Source organism: Bos grunniens, chromosome 4, assembly GCF_055505025.1.
Source record: "Bos grunniens cultivar Pamir isolate PY7600 chromosome 4, Bosgru_T2T1.0, whole genome shotgun sequence".
Classification (NCBI taxonomy): Eukaryota; Metazoa; Chordata; class Mammalia; order Artiodactyla; family Bovidae; genus Bos; species Bos grunniens.
This window is the reverse complement of record NC_141168.1, coordinates 28,291,245-28,310,242: the sequence shown is the minus strand read 5'-3', so window position 1 is coordinate 28,310,242 and position 18,998 is coordinate 28,291,245. Positions and strand designations below refer to the sequence as shown.

At 43.8% G+C, this 18,998-nt stretch overlaps 1 protein-coding gene across 3 annotated transcripts in view; it reads left to right on the top strand.

The window, feature by feature from the left end:
- SND1 (staphylococcal nuclease and tudor domain containing 1) overlaps nt 1-18,998 on the top strand; it is a 421,555-nt gene that overhangs the window by 53,343 nt on the left and 349,214 nt on the right. For all 3 annotated transcript variants that reach the window (XM_086395775.1, XM_086395776.1, XM_086395777.1), the window contains exon 10: nt 10,560-10,673. In XM_086395775.1, the coding sequence (XP_086251901.1) occupies nt 10,560-10,673 (114 nt within the window). The remainder of the gene's footprint in view (nt 1-10,559; nt 10,674-18,998) is intronic.

Sequence of the window (18,998 nt, the reverse complement as noted above, 5' to 3'; positions counted from 1 at the left end):
AGGTCATTCAGATATAGGCCTGTTCAGAGGGTAGAGAGAAAAAGGTTTTCACTGAATTTTTTTAACTCCTTCAGGATTATTTTTGTTTTTAAAACAGGAAAAAGCATAAAAAGAAGGAAAAACACACATACTAGATGAAATTACTATGAAAGAAAAAGTTGATCATACTGTCAATTGTGAGTGTTGGCAGACTGGCCCACGGGCCAAATATGGCCCACCATTGTTTTTGTGTGGTCTGTGAGCTAAGCGTGGATTTTATGTAGAAAGAAGGGTTTGTGGCACATTGGAATTATATGAAATTTAGATTTCAGTATCGTGAGTAAATTGGAACATAGCCACATCTCCTCATTTACATATTGTCTGGAGTTGTTTTTGTGGTGTGGTGGCAGAGGTGAGAAGTGACAGAGACCATGTGGCCTGCAAAGCCTAAAATATTTGTTATCTGGCCCTTTACAGAAAAAGTCTGCTGACCTTTGACCTATACCAGTCCTCAGAATGGTTTGATATGATATAAGGAGCTCGAGGCAGAATGTAAATCAAGGCCTTGCTGCTTTCATCAAGAAGATCTTGCTATGGAAAAAATGTCAGCAATGTTCTCACTGATGTAGTTGATTTATGTTCCGGTACAAGTGCCTTATCTCATTGCAGACTGGCAGTCACTTTTGAGTAGTACTGACTTGTATTCTTTTGTATATAATTTTTAAGTTGGTAAGTTTTTATTTTTAACATGTAGACATTTTTATTATTTTTTAAAATTTTATTTAAGTTCTCATGTCAGTGACTTTATTACACCTAAATTTCCTTAACTTTCGACAAAATGAGACACTGACTAATTTAACAGGCTACATACAGTCTTACAGGTACACTTTGTTACAGGAATCTATCTAGTACCAACCATAGCAGGTTAGATTAGTGAAGGATTTGACAAATTTTAACTGTAAATGTTTTGCATGGACATTTTTAAAGAACTCTGTGGGCTTCTTAAGAGAAGTGTACTCTTTTATTTCCCTCTTGCTTGAGGCAACCATTTTCAACTCTTGGCTAATTCACGTCTTTGAATAAAATGTTCAATTGCTTGCTCTTAATTTTTCAGGCATAACCTTTTCCTTCACACCATGGAAGATGAGGATTTAGTTTTTTCACACGTGGGTGTGCATGTACTTTTCTCCATGCCTTCTAATAGGACTATATCATAATTCTGGCTCAGTTAATATTCAGTGTTTACTTTGTAAATGCTAATCACTTCCAAGATATATAGCATGTTATGACTGCTTTTCATTTCCTGCATGATTTTTTGTTTTTCCTGGAGTTAATTTTTAAATTTTATGTATATATCTTTTGTATACTTACTAATTCAGCCCCCGCATTCTGTCATCTGTTTAAATCTTTTCCCAAGACATGATTCAGGTCATTATTTTTATCTTTTTCAATAGTACTTTCCAGGAGCCTTGTGACCTATAACAGTCTAGTTTAGTTTAGTTCTTTTTTTTCCTTTTATAAAGGTGTCTTCTTTGGATTTCTTTACCATTATCTTGAGTTTTTCTTTGCCTCACTCCTGGATTGGTGCTGTGTTTGCTGAATCTTACGGCTTCATTATGATTTACTACTTTATTTTGGTGACACACATTCTATTAGCTTCTTGGGAAAAGAATGCTTAGGAGGTAGATTTTTGAAACTGTTTATGTTTACTCTGTTATTACATTTGATAGTTTAGATGGGTGCAAAATTTTGTTTGGAGAAGGCAGTGGCACCCCACTCCAGTACTTTTGCCTGGAAAATCCCATGGATGGAGGAGCCTGGTAGGCTGCAGTCCATGGGGTCTCGAAGAGTCGGACATGACTGAGCGACTTCACTTTCACTTTCCTGCATTGGAGAAGGAAATGGCAACCCACTCCAGTATTCTTGCCTGGAGAATCCCAGGACGGGGGAGCCTGGTGGGCTGCCGTCTATGGGGTCACACGGAGTCAGACACGACTGAAGTGACTTAGCAGCAGCAGCAGCAGAATTTTGTTAGAAGCTATTTTCTTTAGAATTATGAAAACATTGCTCCACTTTTATTTGTTAGGAGTTTTTGTTTGTTTGTTTTCTTTCTTTATTTCTTTGGTGGCCTGAAACCATTCTGATCTCCCATGCCAGTGCTGTTTTTTATTTCTGTAAGCTCTTAGCAAATTCTTCTTTATTCTGAAATTTCAGAATGATATGCTTTGCTTATCCATGTGTGATCATGTTGTGGTTTAAAAATTAAACCATATGAAAAATTAAATTTTAACTCTTTTGTTGTTGGTTTCCATCTAGTTTCTCTGCTATTTTTCTAGAATTTTTGTTTGGATGTTTAACTTCATGGACTAGTCCTAATTTTTTCTTACTATTTTCCATTTTTTTGTCTTTTCCTTCTAGATATCTTCATGTTTGTCTCTCATCTCTTCTATGAGATATTTTATCATGCTGTATCTTAATTTCTAAAAGCTTCTTTGTTCTTTGAATGTTTGTCTTATTACTTTTAAAAAATAACATGTAATACTTATTTCAGAGATGAATATCATCTCTTAGGATTTAAGGAATTAACAATAATTTGTTAAAGATTTTTCTCTCCCTGTATAGTCTGTGTTCTCTTAAGTTGTTTTTAATTCTCTTTGGTTATTTTGATCTCTTATTTTCCATATTAGAGACTTACTTTAGATATCTGGTAACCTTTGGTGTTTTCTCAAAGAACGAGGTATTCAACACTGGTTTAGGAGCAGGATGGGATTTAGGGTATCCATCTTGAAATCCAGGTGCTTCTTACATAGATTTTAAACCAGTCCTAGTTTTGGACCTTATTTTCATTCCCCCTTGAGATCCCTGATTTGATAGTTTCTCACTCTTGGTGAGTAGGGGAAGTCTGCAGTATAAATCAGAGAGATTTCTTTTCTCACCACTAGCTCAGATTTAGCTTTCGTGAGTCTGTAGAGTCAGTTACCACTCATTCCTCTGCTTTCCAGCTTCCAAGTTTTGTTGCTATATTCTTCTCTCTCATTATCTTTGTCCTTTCGGGCTTTGGCAAACAACAAGACAAAACAAAATGAAAAACAGACCCCCAAACCCTTTATTTTTGTGTAGAAGTATTTAGGGAGGGTAACAAAGTAAATATATGAACTTCCTTTATTGTTCCTTGTGTTCCATTGTAAGGCTGCATCGTAATTTATTTAACTAGTCCCCAGTAGGTCATTATTCATGTCATTTATCACTTTTCCATTATTTAGAAAATGGAATAAATCTCTACTCGAGTGGCAGTTATTCCCTTAGGAGTATCTGGAGCGCATTCGCCAGCAGCTCCCCAGGCGTCGGTGACCAGTGTGTGTCCCGCGTGTGTGTTCAGTTTCAGATATGTTGTTAGAGCAGAGCTTGACCGCCGTTTTCTTAAAGGACCATAATAGTAGATATTTTAGTCTTTCTGGGCCATATAGTCTCTTTGCAACTCTACAAATCTGCCACTATAGCAAGAAAACAGCTATTGGTAGTGCGTAATGAATTGGCATGGCTGTGTTCCAATAAAGCTTTATTTATAAGAGTAAGTGATGGGCCCTTGGCTATCGTTTGCCGAACCTTATTGTAGAACACAAGATGTCAGCATTAAATGTAAAAGGGAAGATGATTTCTTTTCCCAAGCTAGAACCCAGCGGCAGTTTTGTAGTCATTTTGCCTAATTTTAAATATTTGTTAATGACAAAACTACTCTGGCAAGGAAACCTATAAAGGTCCTAAGGTGCCTTGGGCTTTCCTGAACATAGTCTGGCAGTCCTGCAAATTTTTGCTGAAGGATTCTGCTCTGAGGCTGCTGTGACCATAAGGCCTGAACAAATAGAGTGCCTACTGAAGAGAGGACCACTGTCTCCAGCTGCTGCTGCTGCTGCTGCTGCTGCTGCTGCTAAGTCGCTTCAGTCGTGTCCGACTCTGTGCTCCCCCATCCTGGGATTCTCCAGGCAAGAACACTGGAGTGGGTTGCCATTTCCTTCTCCAGTGCATGAAAGTGAAAAGTGAAAGTGAAGTCGCTCAGTCATGTCCGACTCTTAGTGACCCCATGGACTGCAGCCTTCCCGGCTCCTCCATCCATGGGATTTTCCAGGCAAGAGTACTGGAGTGGGATGCCATTGCCTTCTCCGCCACTGTCTCCTAGGTATTAATTTATTCCCTAGTAGCTCAGCTGGTAGTATCTGCCAGCAATGCAAGTGACCCTCGTTGATTCCTGGTTCAAGAAGATCCCCTGGAGAAGGGACAGGCTACCGACTCCAGTATTCTTGGGCTTCTCTGGTGACTCAGATGGTAAAGAATCTGCTTACAATGCAGGAGACCTGGGTTCATAATTTTACAGAGAACAGCTAAATAGCTAAAGAGCCTGCTAAAGGTGACCTATGAACTCTAAGTTTGTGCCCCTGGGACCCTGTAGGTGACTTCTGGAACTGATGCAAAGCTGGAGATGGGAGTGTGGGCCAAGAGTCCCACTCCTGAGAAACTTGAAACTCAGCCAAGTGTTCTCTGGGTACATGGGGAACTGCAAGACTGGTTTCCGTTCTCCTCCTCTTAAGGAAGGCAGGGCTAGGGAACGTTCTCCTTGTCTCTCCAGGTTAGCAGAGAGACATGTTCACTTCACAGCGATTAGCTGAGCCTGCTTGAGACTTTTGTGCCTGTCGTGGCTTGCCAGTTTCCTGCTTGCCTTCCCCGTGGCGTTTTAGCTGATCTGTGCTGTTTGTAGCCATATGGTCCCTTGAGCACGTGGCTTGGCTTCCCTGTCCCTGCTGCTGGATGCTTGGGCCTTGCAGATTTCACAGACCTGAATAACACTTGGGGGTGGGGCGAAGGGGCTGAGTCTTCTCCCTGCTCAGCCTGGTTAGATAGAGGCAGCCAGCTTGGTTCTCTGTACCAACTGATTGCTTAACCAGCAGAGCCCTGAACTAGGTGCTTTGAGAAGATGCAAAAGAATGAGAAGTGGTTTCTGTCTCAAGGAGCTTACCCTCTGCAGCTTCGTCTGGGAGAACCCTTAGTTAGCTGTGTGATACTGTTGACCGTGTCCAGTTTTGGAGGTCAGGTTATAAGCTGTCCATGGGTGGGGCACTGGTACCTATTTGGTTTGGCCCTGCTGATTTTTTGCTGTGCAAAAATGTCATGGCTTTATATGGAATTCATTATCATGTCCTCATAGATGGTGGCTCAGTGGTAAAGAATCTGCCTATTAAAGCAGGAGATGCAGGAGACATGGGTTTGATCCCTGGGTTTGGAAGATCCCCTGGAGGAGGAAATGGCAACCCACTCCAGTATTCTTGCCTGGAGAATCCCATGGACAGAGGAGCCTGGTGGGCTACAGTTCATGGGGTTGCAGAGTCAGACACGACTGAGCATGAGCACGCAGATGGTTTTTAAGCGAAGATACTTAGTATTTTTGTGTAGACTTTGGTATTCTTGTTTGGTAATATGGAGAGAACAAAAATGACTAGCTACTCCCTTGATCTTTGGTTTCATGGCTTTCAGATGAAAAAGAAGTTCTGGGGATGTTCTTTCTGGTTAGGAAGGTGGCCCCTCTTAAACCAAAAAGGGGTCAAGACTTGGTTTGTGGCTTAAATTAGCAAACTAATTTGCTGATAAGAAAATGGTTAATTTAGAAAAGATTTGTAAACATTTACCTACGTTTAAAATGGAAACTTTTTTAGAAGAGTTTTAGATTTACAGAAAAATTGGCAGATACCACAGGGAGGCCTGGTGTGCTGTGATTCATGGGGTTGCAAAGAGTTGGACCTGACTGAGCGACTGAACTGACTGAGTGACAGAGCTCCTACATGAGTGCCCCCCACCCACCCCTCAGTTTCCCCTGTTATTATCTGACAAGATCATGGCACATTGATTATAAGTAGTTACCAGTATTGATATATTATCAACTGAAGTCTGTACTTGAGTCAGATTTTCTTAGCTTTCCTCTGATGTCCGTTTTCTGTTCCAGAATCTCATCCTCAGTAGCACGCTAAATTTAGTTGTCAGATCTTGTTAGGCTCCTCTTGGATTTGGTGGTTTCTCAGATTTTCTTTGCTTTTGATGACCTTGACAGTTAGAGGAGTGCAGGTCGGGTATTTTGTAGACTGCTCCTCTATGGGAATTTGTCTGATGCCTGGCTTCCTTTTAAGTACCTATTAGAGCGTCCAGTTTGTTGGCTTGCGCTTAGGTGCCTAAGGGTATTGGCCTCAGCAGGTTGTGCTTCGTATCATGTGAGGATGCAGGGTGGTAGCTGGGGTTTTCTGGGGGCTCTGCGGTGAGCCATGGTCATCGCTGAGATAGGCTGGGGTGCTCCTGATGTCCCCCAGTGCAGTGTTGCTTCACTAATGCTTCCAGGTTTAGCTTGGGGAGAACAGACCTGGCAGATGAAAGCTGGGAGCAGGAGAAGCAGCCAATGTCCTGAGTTAGGAGAGTGAGAAGGGTGTTTGGTGTCCCCTTTCCAATGGCCCCATCAAGGGCGCTCACAGGTGGTGCCTGTAGGAGCCCTGTTTGAGCTGCTGTTGCTTTTCTTTCTGTCTGGTACTAATAACTTTGGCAGCTTTGGGAGGACTGGTGTTTGTGTCTGGGACTGTGCTGAGGGTCTTTCTATATGTTTCATAGATGCCGCAGGGTTTTGAGGAGCTCAGCAGCAGCAGCCCTATGCATTCAGCGCACAGCACTTTAGATGGGTGCTGCAGATGGGGGGAATCTGGCAGGAGGCCAGGGTGACGGACGGATGTCCCCTGCCTCTGACAGTGCTCTGCCATTCTCCTGACCTGTGGCAGACCTTAGCCTGCGCTGTGTCATCAGTAAGCCTCTCATTTTTCCTTTTACAGTTGGGCTGTAAGAAATGCAGAGGGGATTGGGTCTAGGGCTTGCATCTCGAGTCCAGCCAGTGACCTTTTATTCTGTGTAGATTCTGCTCTTGGAGCATGTGGTCAGTAGGGGTATGTATGTATTGACTTGAGGTCAGTAGTATGAGGAGGTGAACGGTGATGTGGGCATACTTCAAATTGCCCTGATGGAAAGCACCATCAGAAACATCACCATTATAAATGTGGTCTGTGACGGTGCTGACAAGCAGGCTTTGGATGGTAATCCACTCTGCATTTTACTTATTGCACTGTGTGACTGCAACTACTGTTTGATTGCTTTTTCCATGTCTCTGCCCAGGAGCTGCTTGTTCTCCGGACAGTAATGGCACAGTTTACCCCATAAACCCCACTTACATGCACACACGCACAGACAGGCACCCTCACCCCACTTTTCCAGGAAGGCAGGCCTCGTTTAGCTGGCAGCGTCAGAGCACACAGTTCCTGAAGAGGAGGTTGCTAATCAGGGAGATGCCGAGCAGAGAGAGTCTGCTGCTGAGGCCTGAAATTTACAGCTCCGAAAAGCCGCTTGCTGCTGCTGCGGCTGCTAACACGTTATAAGGGGTGACAAATACCAGGAACTTGTCACCGGGGTATGCTTCGAGCCTCACATTCTGTAATCAGAGGGTGAAGGTGTGAGCACTATGATGCTTTCCCTGGTTTTATTTCTCTATGAGCATGACTAGGGTGTAGAGAATGTCTAGATGTTTCTCATGTCTTAATCATACAAAGCTTTCCTATGTTTTTGGCAATGGACACTTTAATAGGAGTTGGTTTTGCGGGGAGAGGAAGGTGCAGCTTGATCCATCATTGAGATTTTGGAAATCCCGCGATGTGTATGCAGTTGAGATGCCTGACAGTTACTGAATCTGTTGGGCAGTGGTTCTGTACCTCCTCTGGAGGGAGGAGCAGTATTGGTTTGCTGTACTAGCTGTTGTGCTTGGTACGGCCTTATGGAACTTTTGGTTTGAAGGTAGAATAGCAGTATAGCTATGGATACCTTGTGGTCCCCTCCCCCACCTCCCTGTGCTTATAATCTAGGGCTCCCTGACCTCTGTGCCATGGACCGGTACCTTCTGTCTGATGAGCGATGACATTATATTGGAAATAAAGTGTGCGATAAATGTAATGTGCTTGAATCATTCTGAAACCACCCCCTACTCTTGGTCTGTGGAAAAATTGTTTTCCATGAAACTGATCTTTAGTGCTGAAAAAGTTGGGGACCTCTGCTTTAATCCATTTCATACACCTGTGGGATTTCGAAGGATTTGGAAATCATTAGCTGAGGTCTTTCTCTTGTGGTCAGTTGGCCAAGCCCCTGCTGCTGTCTTTAGGGAGTGAGGGAGATTCTATTACGGCGGGCATTTTTACTTTGGCGTTAATGTGTCTAGATGGTAATGGTAGCAGATATACTCTTTTTGTTTCAGTTACTGAATCCATATTCTTGGTTATATCTTCTTGGCTGTTTTTAGTTCTGCACTTAAAATGACTGGGCTGGTGTAAGGGGGTCTTTGTTTTGGAAGATTCCAAAACCACCCTTACTACGTAATCATTCCTGACCTTGGCTTGGTCCTCATGTGACCACACATCATGTTTTTGATTACCCTTGGGCTTCACTAAGGTTTTCTGGCCAGGTGAGTTTTGAGCCTCTGGCTCTCTGGGCTTTAGTGTTAGTTAGCCTTTGTGTGCAAAGAAGGCAATGGCATCCCACTCCAGTACTCTTGCCTGGAAAATCCCATGGACAGAGGAGCCTGGTAGGCTGCAGTCCGTGGGGTTGCTAAGAGTCGGACACGACTGAGCGACTTCACTTTCACTTTTCACTTGCATGCATTGGAGAAGGAAATGGCAACCCACTCCAGTGTTCTTGCCTGGAGAATCCCAGGGATGGGGGAGCCTGGTGGGCTGCTGTCTATGCGGTCGCACAGAGTCGAACACGACTGAAGCGACTTAGCAGCAGCAGCAGCAGCCTTTGTGTGATCCTCAGCTCTAAGAAAAAGGTTATAGCAGAATGGCTGTAGTTATCTGAGCCTGGTTTTTGCTGCATTCAGGTTTTACAAGTTAATCTTACACCTAGTTGAAACTTGAAGATAATTACCCCTCTCCTGATCTATAGAGCTCTTTCTCAGACCCTTTACTACTCTTGTGGTCCCTAGTCTGTTTTTCTCTATACTGCTTCCATTACTAATGGTGTGAAAACCCCAGGTTATCTTCCCATACACCAGCGGTAGTCAGCCCTCCTTGGATATACAGCTTGGTTCCAACTGTCATCTTTCTCTTTTCATTCATTCTGTTTGATGGCGCTTTCCTCCTGCTATTTCCTGTCATGTATAATTTCTCACTTGGTTTTTGCTTTTTTGCTCCTTCTTTAGATTGTCCCTTAAATCACTCCTTTTTTTTTTTCTGTGTGATTGGCTGATTCTCAGGAAAAGGTAGTGGCTAGCCATTTTCAGGAATCTGCATATAAATGCGTATATTCTGTTGTAAAAGGTTGTGAGCCTTCCAGGGAATAGTTAGTGAAGGCTCTTTTACTGTTTTAGGATACTTAGCAGTGTGATACCCACCATAGCGAAGGAGACTCTAGCTCCTTTTGTTTCACATATAAAAGACGAGGGGACTTTTGCAAGTCTTCCCTCAGGGTGGCAGCTGACCCTGTAGTTTGTTCAGCTGCTGGTTTGCTCCTGATGGGGTCTGATTGAAGGTGGGGAGAGTGGGTTTTGATTCATCAGATGAAGTGGATGGTGGCTGTGTTTTGTAGTCAATAGCTTCCTTGTAGTAAAGTGTTACTTACAAAAAACCCAAAATGGCCTTGTAACAAAAAGTTCTGAATATAGCTGGGTGAATTGTAGACTGCTGGCTGAATTATGAGGTCTGGTTATAATCCTGATGTAGTCTGAGTGTGGTTTTGAGGAAATTTTATTCTGTGCACATTGGTGGAGTGTTCTGATAACCTCCACAGAGGAATATTTGTGCTTTTGCTGTTGAATAGATATCCTTGAAAGCTTGGGAGTTAGTTACTAGCTGAGTGGGGTCCAGTGTTGCTGTTTTGGGGTCCAAAATAGAGATGCCCGTAGTAGTGCTCTGAAAAGGTGGCTTCCAGAGTAGTTGAAGTCATATCTTAGCAATCTAACGTTTCTGCCGGTGAGATCAACAACGGAGCATCTCCTTTCACATGCTGAGATGACAATACTTTTTGCCCTTCACTTGCCTTTGATTTTTCTGCTCTGTGTTGGGGCGTCCTATTTTGGTTTTTTTTCATCTAGTGCTGGTACCTCCTAATCTAGCCCTTGCCTCTTTTCCTAGAATCATGTTGTGATAGGCATTTTGATTTTAACTTAGAACCTGTTTCAAGGAAAATCCTCAGTAGTACGTAGAGACTAGATTTCTAGTTCTTAAGCTTTGTAGTTTCCCACAAATCTTGGTCAGGGCAAAAGATGAAAAAGCTTGGCCATCTTTCTGAGTGATAGAGATCCTGCCTTGCTGAGAAATCATCATATCTCTCAGGTCTGCTAATAATGGGATAGTTTCCTTCAACGTTGTTGTACCGTAAAGAATGATGTTGGATCTGTCCCAGTGGCTGTTAGTGTCAGCCTTCTTCCTGTGACGGTGTGCCTTGCTCCTTAGCACATGTGCTGCGGGATTGGGCCTTTGCGGCACATTTCAGCATTTTCGCCTTCTTGCCGCCCACAGGTGATGCAGGTGCTCAATGCTGACGCCATCGTCGTGAAGCTGAACTCTGGGGACTACAAGACCATCCACCTGTCCAGCATCAGACCGCCAAGACTGGAGGGGGAGAATACACAGGTGAGACGAGAGAAGCAGCAGCACCTCTTTTCTGAAACCAAGAGGGAGAAGCTGGACGATCAGTTAGATATGGTTCGTGTGTAGGAGAACACTAACAGACCAATAGTGTAAATCGCCGAAGTATTATTTCCTAGTATTTGCAGCCTAGCTGCCACTGGGCAAGTCTGTTTCTCTTGAACCACACTCACTGCTCTCCTTCATTTTTGATGGGCCCCACTGGCATTCCTCCCTAAGGGGCTTGAGAGGAGTTGGGTTGGTGTATGTTAGGTGGTGAATGAGTCTTGTTAACGAGATCTTATTCTCTGAAGTTAAGGAGAGGAAGGGTCTGTGTCTCACGCGCATGATAGCAAGGCCTGTTCTGCTGGTCATTTTGATTTGCTCTGTGTTTTTGCTCTAGGAAGAAATAAATCTTGGTGTGTGTGTATATATATATATATATATTTATATATATATTGGGTGGGGTCAATTACTCATCTTTTCCAAGTGGCGACTAGAATTGTTAGTTGCACTGTTTTGTTCTATTTGCTGGGTCTTCGGGCAGCAGGGGTGCTTGGCTAGCCAATGTGTACGATTTTGGTATGTCAATTTGAGAAATTATGCTTAGGATGAAAACTGTAGGCAGTTTTGTTTTAAATTTTGTGGTCATTGTCTTTCTGTTGTTACAACTTACGAGAACCTGGGGAAAGGGATTGTGGTTGAACTTTTTTGTTTGTTAGGCTGTCTTAGTTTTGTAGACATCTTTTCCAGCACCTGTTTTTGCCTCCTGATAGCTAAAGTGTGTAACTGTGTGGATCGGTTATAGAACTGGGTCCTCAGTGAGAGCCAGTGCCACAGGCAAATTAAACAGTGTGGTTGAACTTAGTACCATGTAGTTTTTTAATGTATCCTTTTGTAGTTTTAGAGATGTGAAATTTGCTTTTCTGATGTTTTGCACGTACCCGTGTCTCAATGCATTCACGAGTTGAAATTCAGGCCCCGTTTTCATTTGTGTGAGAGTTTATAGGCAGCCCATAAGAGTAAAATAAAAATATTGTGATTGTCTTTTGAATCAAATCATGCATAAGAAATCCATACAGGATGGCTTCTTTGAATGTCTGGCCAATCAGTTCATCTCCACCCCCCCACCCTCCCAGCCTTTTTTCCCCCATAGAAGAGGCATTTTAATGCAGCAAACAGTATTGTGGTAAGCTTGAGAATTTAAATGCACGAAAGCTTAGAAATGCCAAAATAAGGTTCTCTCAGTAACTGTAGCTCTGCCTCATTGCACAGAGTAAATATACATCTCCAATTTTATCAGTGTTGGGAGTAGTCCACACTTCTGCATCTGTGCCATGCAGTTGGAATTAAGGTTCCCACAGCAACCACAACTTTGGAATTCTTGAACGTTAATTTTTGTGCCTGCATCATCAGCCAAAGCATTATGTTAAAGTAGATTCAGGAGCTGAATTTTAAGCAGTTTTTAGGGATGTGGGGGTGTTACAGCAGGTTGATGGTGATAAACTACCACTGAGAAGTTTATGTTTTTGTAGAATCCTTTGTAACTTCTCAAGGGGTAATGGGTGGATTTCCCTTAGCCGAGTGGACAACGGAAAATTGTTGGAATATATTTCCTAGTTTAGGCAGGGTCCTGTTTGTAAAATTTCTTGCTCTTTACCAAGGTAGGTTATCAGCTTATTTCAAACTCTTGTTCATTCCTGAGATCTTCCTCCATTTTAAGAAAGCTTTAAGTGAGGCTCAGCTCTAAGAGTCAACATATGGCTTTTGAGTGAATTGAGGAATGAGTTCCCTTACTGGTTCATTAAATTCCTTTGGAAGATCTTAGTGAGGGTCACATAAGAGATGAATATAACCCTCTTTGAGTACAGTGATGGAGGTGCTGTGCGGAGCCCTGTTGTGGTGGGTGCTGGGGAAGTCTTCTTGGGAACAGCTCACTAGCCTCTTGAGCGCTCATGGATGAGAAGTAAGCAGGTGGGAGAAAGGGCCTCCTAGACCAGCACTGTCTAATAGATGCATAATGCAAGCCACAGATGTGAGCTGTGTGTTATTTAAAATTGTCTAGTAGCTTTGTTTTAAAGAACATTAATTTTAATGCAGCTTATTTGACCTACTATATCCAAAACAGTATCAACATTTAATGAATATAAAAAATTCATGAGATATTTAACTTTTATCTTTACTGTGTCTTAGAAATCTGGTGTATATTGTATACTTGGATCTCAGTTTATCCTAGCATATTTCTAGGGTTCAGGAGCCACAGGTGTGTAGTGTCTATTGTAATGGATAGCACAGGTTGAGGAATTCTGATGAACTCTTTGATCAGTCCTTTCCCACTTTGTACCAGATGTTGTGCTGGGGATGCCATGGGGAATAAACCCTCCTAAAACTACTCTCATGGAACTTTACAGTCTATAGGGGACGTACGCACGTAAGTGTGTTTATGTTATGTGCTGTGGAAGAAAAGGTTAGTGTTTATAGGAGTGCGTAATCTGGGAAGGCTTCTTAAGGCCTGAAGGCTGACTAGGAGTTAGGTAAAAAATGGAGAGAAGACCATTTCTGACCAAGACAGCAGCAATGACAAGAATCAGATGAGTTTGGTCCTGGGGAATGGGTGGCCACTGTGGGTGATGCACGTGTGGTATGATGCTCTGTGGTCCACAGTACGGGCAGGGCAGGGCACACATGTTCTGTGAACATTTCCAGGTACTCATGAAAAGGGACTGCGGGCCGTGTGATGAACTGCCGGCAGTTTTGTATGATTGGAATAGAGGATGCTTAATGCCGGGGTGGGGATGGGGGAAGTGGGGTAGGAAGAAATGGGTTTGGGAGTTAGGCATGGGCCACAGGTTGAAAACATCTATCCCATGGTTTTTAGATTTCTTTTGCCTTGAAGAATTTTAAGGGACGACACCTTTCAGATTTGAGTGTGCTTGTGTTGGTGGCTTGCATTTATAAAACATGAAAGTAACTTTGCATCTATAAAGGAAAATCATGCTAGATGAAAGCTGATCTGTAGCGAGTGGTTCTGGTTTTGTTTTTGGTAAAGCTCGCCTGGAGGCGAAGGGAGTGGGAAATGCAGGGTTGTGGGTTTGGCTCTAGCAGCCTCTACACGAGAGGAGTCAGAGTTCTTGCCTTTCTACTTCCCCTGGAACTCTCACAGAGAGTGGAAGACCTAATGCTTATGTTAGATTTATAGTATAGGTGTAGGAATAGGCGTCACCCAGGGATCCCAGCCAGGCTGTAACTATGTGTGTGTAATGACGAGGCAAGCAGGAGTCCCTTTGGAGTCTTGTTTTCCCTAGTGTTCTTTACCGTATACAGCAGTTTCTTTACTACAAGGGCAGTCCAGTCAAGTGTTGAAGGTGTAGATGTCAGGACATCTGTGAGGCCACATCGTACCCTTATGCAAGTTAGAGAAGACTGTCCCTTGCTTCGAGCAGCCTCAGGGCAGGGCACACGGCTTGCAAATAGAGTGGAGGCTGGATTTCAGCTCCCATTTTTCCTGTGTCCCCCTGGCCAGTGTGTACAAGATGATGTGGCTGTCCTAGTTAGAACAGCCCTGATGGACTCTCCAAAGAAAACGTCAAGGCTGTGTTTTGGGAACTGGAGGATGGTCTCGTAGTTACAGAAACAAAGGATGCTTGGCCATTGTTTGGAGATGACAGATGGACCATGGCAGACATTGAATGAAACCCTTAGGAGATTGCCTTCTCTCGAAGTCTGGGACACTTTTGGGAGAGGGTGTCAGTGGCTTTGAAATGGAGAAAAAGTAACTTGGCAGCTTATGGTATTGGAGCTCGTTCTAAACAAAAAAGCAGAGTGGAGAAGGTGCAGATGAGGGAGTGGGAGGAGGAGAGGTAGGGGCACGTCTCTGCAAGCTGGAGCTTCTTCACGGGCAGGCGAGTGGCATGCAGGGACTCCTGCTACGCACAGCCTCCCTCCTCCAGGGGCCCAGGTGACGACCCAAGGGGGCTTGTCATTCAGGTGATGATAGGGAGATGCTTCTGATGTTGATCTTCTCCATACCCTGAAAACTCACGTGGCATCAGCTCACACAGATCTTCTGAGACATCTCTATATTGTGAAGACAGTAGTGCAAGTTGGATTTTCCTTTTTTTTACATACAGAGACAAATTCATTTCTGTTACATTATACGTGAAGGCAAGGAGGTTTTGCCCAAGGCTAGCTGTACTTCCACTCCCCCCTTTTGGTTACTTTCTAATTGCAGCCAGAGGAAGGGCTCTGGACAGAACTGCATGATCAAAGGAACTGCTTTCATTCTCTGCAGCTCCTTTCTAGTAGTATGGAGAATTCAGGAGTAGCCATGGCTCCTAGATTGTGGTTAGAGCTTGATTTGTTGCTAGAACATGCTACAGAGTTAGAAGCTAGAGAGTGTGGTGTCTCCCTGAGAAGGAGTACAGTGTCGGATGCTGTGGATTCTGTTTCTGTGACACCAAAGTATTGGGTTATTCAGAGAAGATCCAGTGTTAGCTCTTTGGAGATGTAGCTCCTTCGGCTGAGATCCCATTTGGACATCAGTTTGTGGTATTCCTGTGGACCTGAACATGTATCAGGACTTCTCTAAAGGTGTGGTGTGTGGGCTAAATCTCTCAGTTTTGTCCGACTGTTTGTGACTCTATGGATTTTAGCCTGCCAGGCTCCTCTGTCCGTGGAATTCTCTAGGCAAGAATACTGGAGTGGGTTGCCATTTCCTCCTCCAGGGGATCTTCCCAACCCCAGGATCAAACCCGTGTCTCTTGCATCTCCTGCGTCGGCAGATGGATTCTTTACCACTGCGCCACCTGGGAAGCCCTCTCTAAAGGTGTGGTCTCTGTTATCCAGTTGTTTGCCACAGAGATACAAGTGCTTAATCTTGGAGAAAGGCTGTGGGTTTTCCCAGCTACTGCTTAAAGGAGATAACACATTGTGGAATCTCAGGACTTCCTAGAGAGCTTTTGGCTTTGATCTAAAGCTGGAAAACCTAGTGCTCTATTGCCCAGGGCTGCTGCGTGCTTTGTGTTACACTTGGAGTGTTAATGACAAAGGAAATACAGCCCCTGGGCATCCGATGAAGGGGCTGACATATTTCCCCATGAAGTCCAATCATGCAGTGCTATTGTAGTGGGCAGCCACTCGCGCGCGCGCACACACACACACACACACGCACACACACACACACACACATGCCCTCTGGGAAGTGGGGAAACCCTTCCCTCATCTCATGTGTGGTTTCATGCTTTCAACTTGTATTGGTTCCCATCACCCTGTCTTTCAGCCTCTTCCCTTGAACTAACTTACCGCATAAGTGTTCTTTCACAGCAGGGCCTCTAAATATTCAGACCTGGGCACTGTTGGATGAGTTTTGTTAAAGCTGCAGTCCACCTAGTCTCCCAGAGTCACTGCTGCCTGTTGGGGGTTTTGTTTCCCAGGCCTGACCTCACTGGATCTGCCCTGCAGGCAGATGACGGGAGACCAGGGCTGCAGGTAGGCACATAACTAGTGATGCCCTGCAATGCTTAAGGGCATTTCCTCAGAGGCAGGGTGGTTGGGTGGTAATATTCCCTTTTGCAGAACCCCAGGGTGCTTTGCTATTTAATCATGATTAAAAGTGGTTTCTCAACCTATTCCCTTTAGTTTAGATTTCCAAAGGCTCAAGCTTTACCTGGGACCCTAAAACAGATGATGCTGCCTCTGAGATGCATACCAACAGGAAGCTGTGGGACTACAGTCCTTGCATGGAGCAGGGGCAAACCAGTAAACTGTGATCTCTGTGTGTGACTGGGAGCATAAGGCAAACAGCAGGTTGGGGAGGGACTCCAGCCTGGCATTGAGCACCTTGGAGAAAAGCAGAAGCTCTTTGAAATGGATCTAGCATCTCACCGGTTTCTAATGGAGAGATTTGGGGACTGCAGCAAAGTGATCAAAAGACACAGAATGTGTCAGAGCACCGGCAGAGGCATTCTGTACCCGTTTCAGATTTGTTTGATCTGAGTGTTTTTGAGAGGAACACTTGAAACTTCTTTGTTAGAGCACTCAAAAAAAAAAATTACTATTAGGAGACGATGGCTTGGTCTTAGCTCATCTATTTAAGATTCCAGGATGGATGTATGCTGTTGTTTTTTAAAGATCAGTACTTGTTGCTAGGCTGGAGTGGTCACTGGGGTCAAGACATTTCATATTTGAGTGGAGAGAGAGATATATATATATATACACACTATTTATATATATATATGTGTGTGTGTGTGTGTGTGTGTGTGTGTGTGTGTGTATATGGACTTCCCTGGTGGCTCAGATGGTAGAGTGTCTGTCTACAATGTGAGAGACCTGGGTTCAATCCCTGGGTTGGGAAGATTCCCTGGAGAAGGAAATGGCAACCCACTCCAGTACTCTTGCCTTGAAAATCCTATGGACAAAGGAGCTTGGTGCAGGCTACTATCCATGGGGTCACAAAAGAGTCAGGCACGACTTCACTTTCACTTTCATATATATATATATATATATATATATATATATATATATATATATTCGCATGCTTAGTCACTCAGTCGTGTCTGACTTTTTATGACCCTTTGGACTGTAGCCCACCAGGCTTCTCTGTCCAGGGGATTTTTCAGCAAGAATACTGGAATGGGTTGCCATTTCCTACTCCAGGAGATCTTTCTGACCCAGGGACTGAACCCATGTCGCCTGTGTCTCCTGCATTACATTCAGATTCTTTACCCACTGATCCATCAGGGAAGCCCCATATATGTATTACAGTTTAGTTCAGTTGCTTAGTCCTGTCCGACTCTTTGCGACCCAGTGGACTGCAGCATGCCAGGCTTCCCTGTCCATCACCAACTCCTAGAGTTTACTCAAAGTTGTATTTAGATAGAGCTATATCCAGAGTTTCCTAAAATGTACGTTCCACTGGTCTGTATAAGTGAATTATATCCTGGAGAAGACAACAAATGCCTATTTCCCTTTGATTTAGTTTTTTTAATCTCTATTACAAATTATATTTTCTTTTGTTCCTTGTAGTTAACACACCCCCTTTCCCATGATCTTGCCTCTCCCCTGCAAATAATTTTTGGGCGAGTTTAACAGTCTCCTAGTGGATCTTGCTGGTTAATCCTTCCCCAAGCCATGTGCATTGATGTCTTTCAATCCATCTCTCTCTCTTCTCCCTTCATTTAATCATCACTATTACACACTTCTATATTTTCAATTTATCTAAGTCATCGCAGCGCTGCTTTGTTCATATTTATTGCCTCTCTTCAGTCCTGTGAGCTGCGGTAATCTTCTCTTGTTTCCAGAGTTGACAGCCCTATGGTGTTTACTGTCCTGTGACCATTGAACACAGCTGCTGTGCTGAGGTAACCCTCTTTCTTGCCCTGGTTCTTGAAATCCTCTTTAGGCCAGATATTTCCATACACAGTCCTTCCCTTTCTCTGTATCCTCCTCTTCTGATGGTTTCTGTCCCAGCCTGCTTCCTGCCGTGAAGCCTAAACTCCACTGTCGGCAGGAATGGTATGGTTTTCTTGGAATGGTGTGGTGTTCTCGGCTTCCTCTCCCCTCTACTTCCAAAGCTTGCCGAGTGCTGTGGCTTCTGGAGGCTTTTAACAGATGTTTAAATCGATGTGTCTGCTGAGGCTGAAGGCCTAATCCATACATTAGTTTTGAGTGGCATCATTTTTAGCACTCCCAAACCATCGCTAATTTCCTTGACTGCTTCTGCTAGCCATGGCAACTTGAACCAGGGTATTGGTGTCGAAAGGCCCCAGGAGAGAGTTTTTGCAGTCGGTTTTTTCCTCCTTCCTAATTGGATTGCTTGTTTTGATGGTCACGTCACACATGGCTTGGTTTTCTGTAGGCACTTCCTCTTCCCCACTCCTGGTTTCAATCTAGTTGCCGCCATTGGGGTGACGAGCCCTGCCTCTCTCTGAGCAGTGGTTTTCCTCATAATAGTATTTCATTAGTGCAGGGCAGATTGGGTTCAGGCCACCAGAGGGGTTAATTTCGGGATTTTAAGTGTTTTGCAGATTGGTCCCCAACTGACTTTCTTTTAACACGTCTTCTCTTACTCAGGCTTTCCCAAATAATCCCTCTTTCATAGCAGTTCAGAGGTCTCGATTCATTGGAGTTTTGGGGTGCGCTTCCCCCCGAGGGCCGTCTTTTTCCTGTGTCGACCTTGTTGGTTGTCAGATTATTTCTTTGCATGGAACTAATTTTAAAATCAATTAGAGAAGCTTTCCCTTCATCTTTCTGTCTTTATTTATGAGATACTGATTGCAGAGCTACCTACACTGTGTTTAGATAAATTACTTTTTTTTTTTTCCATAACATTTA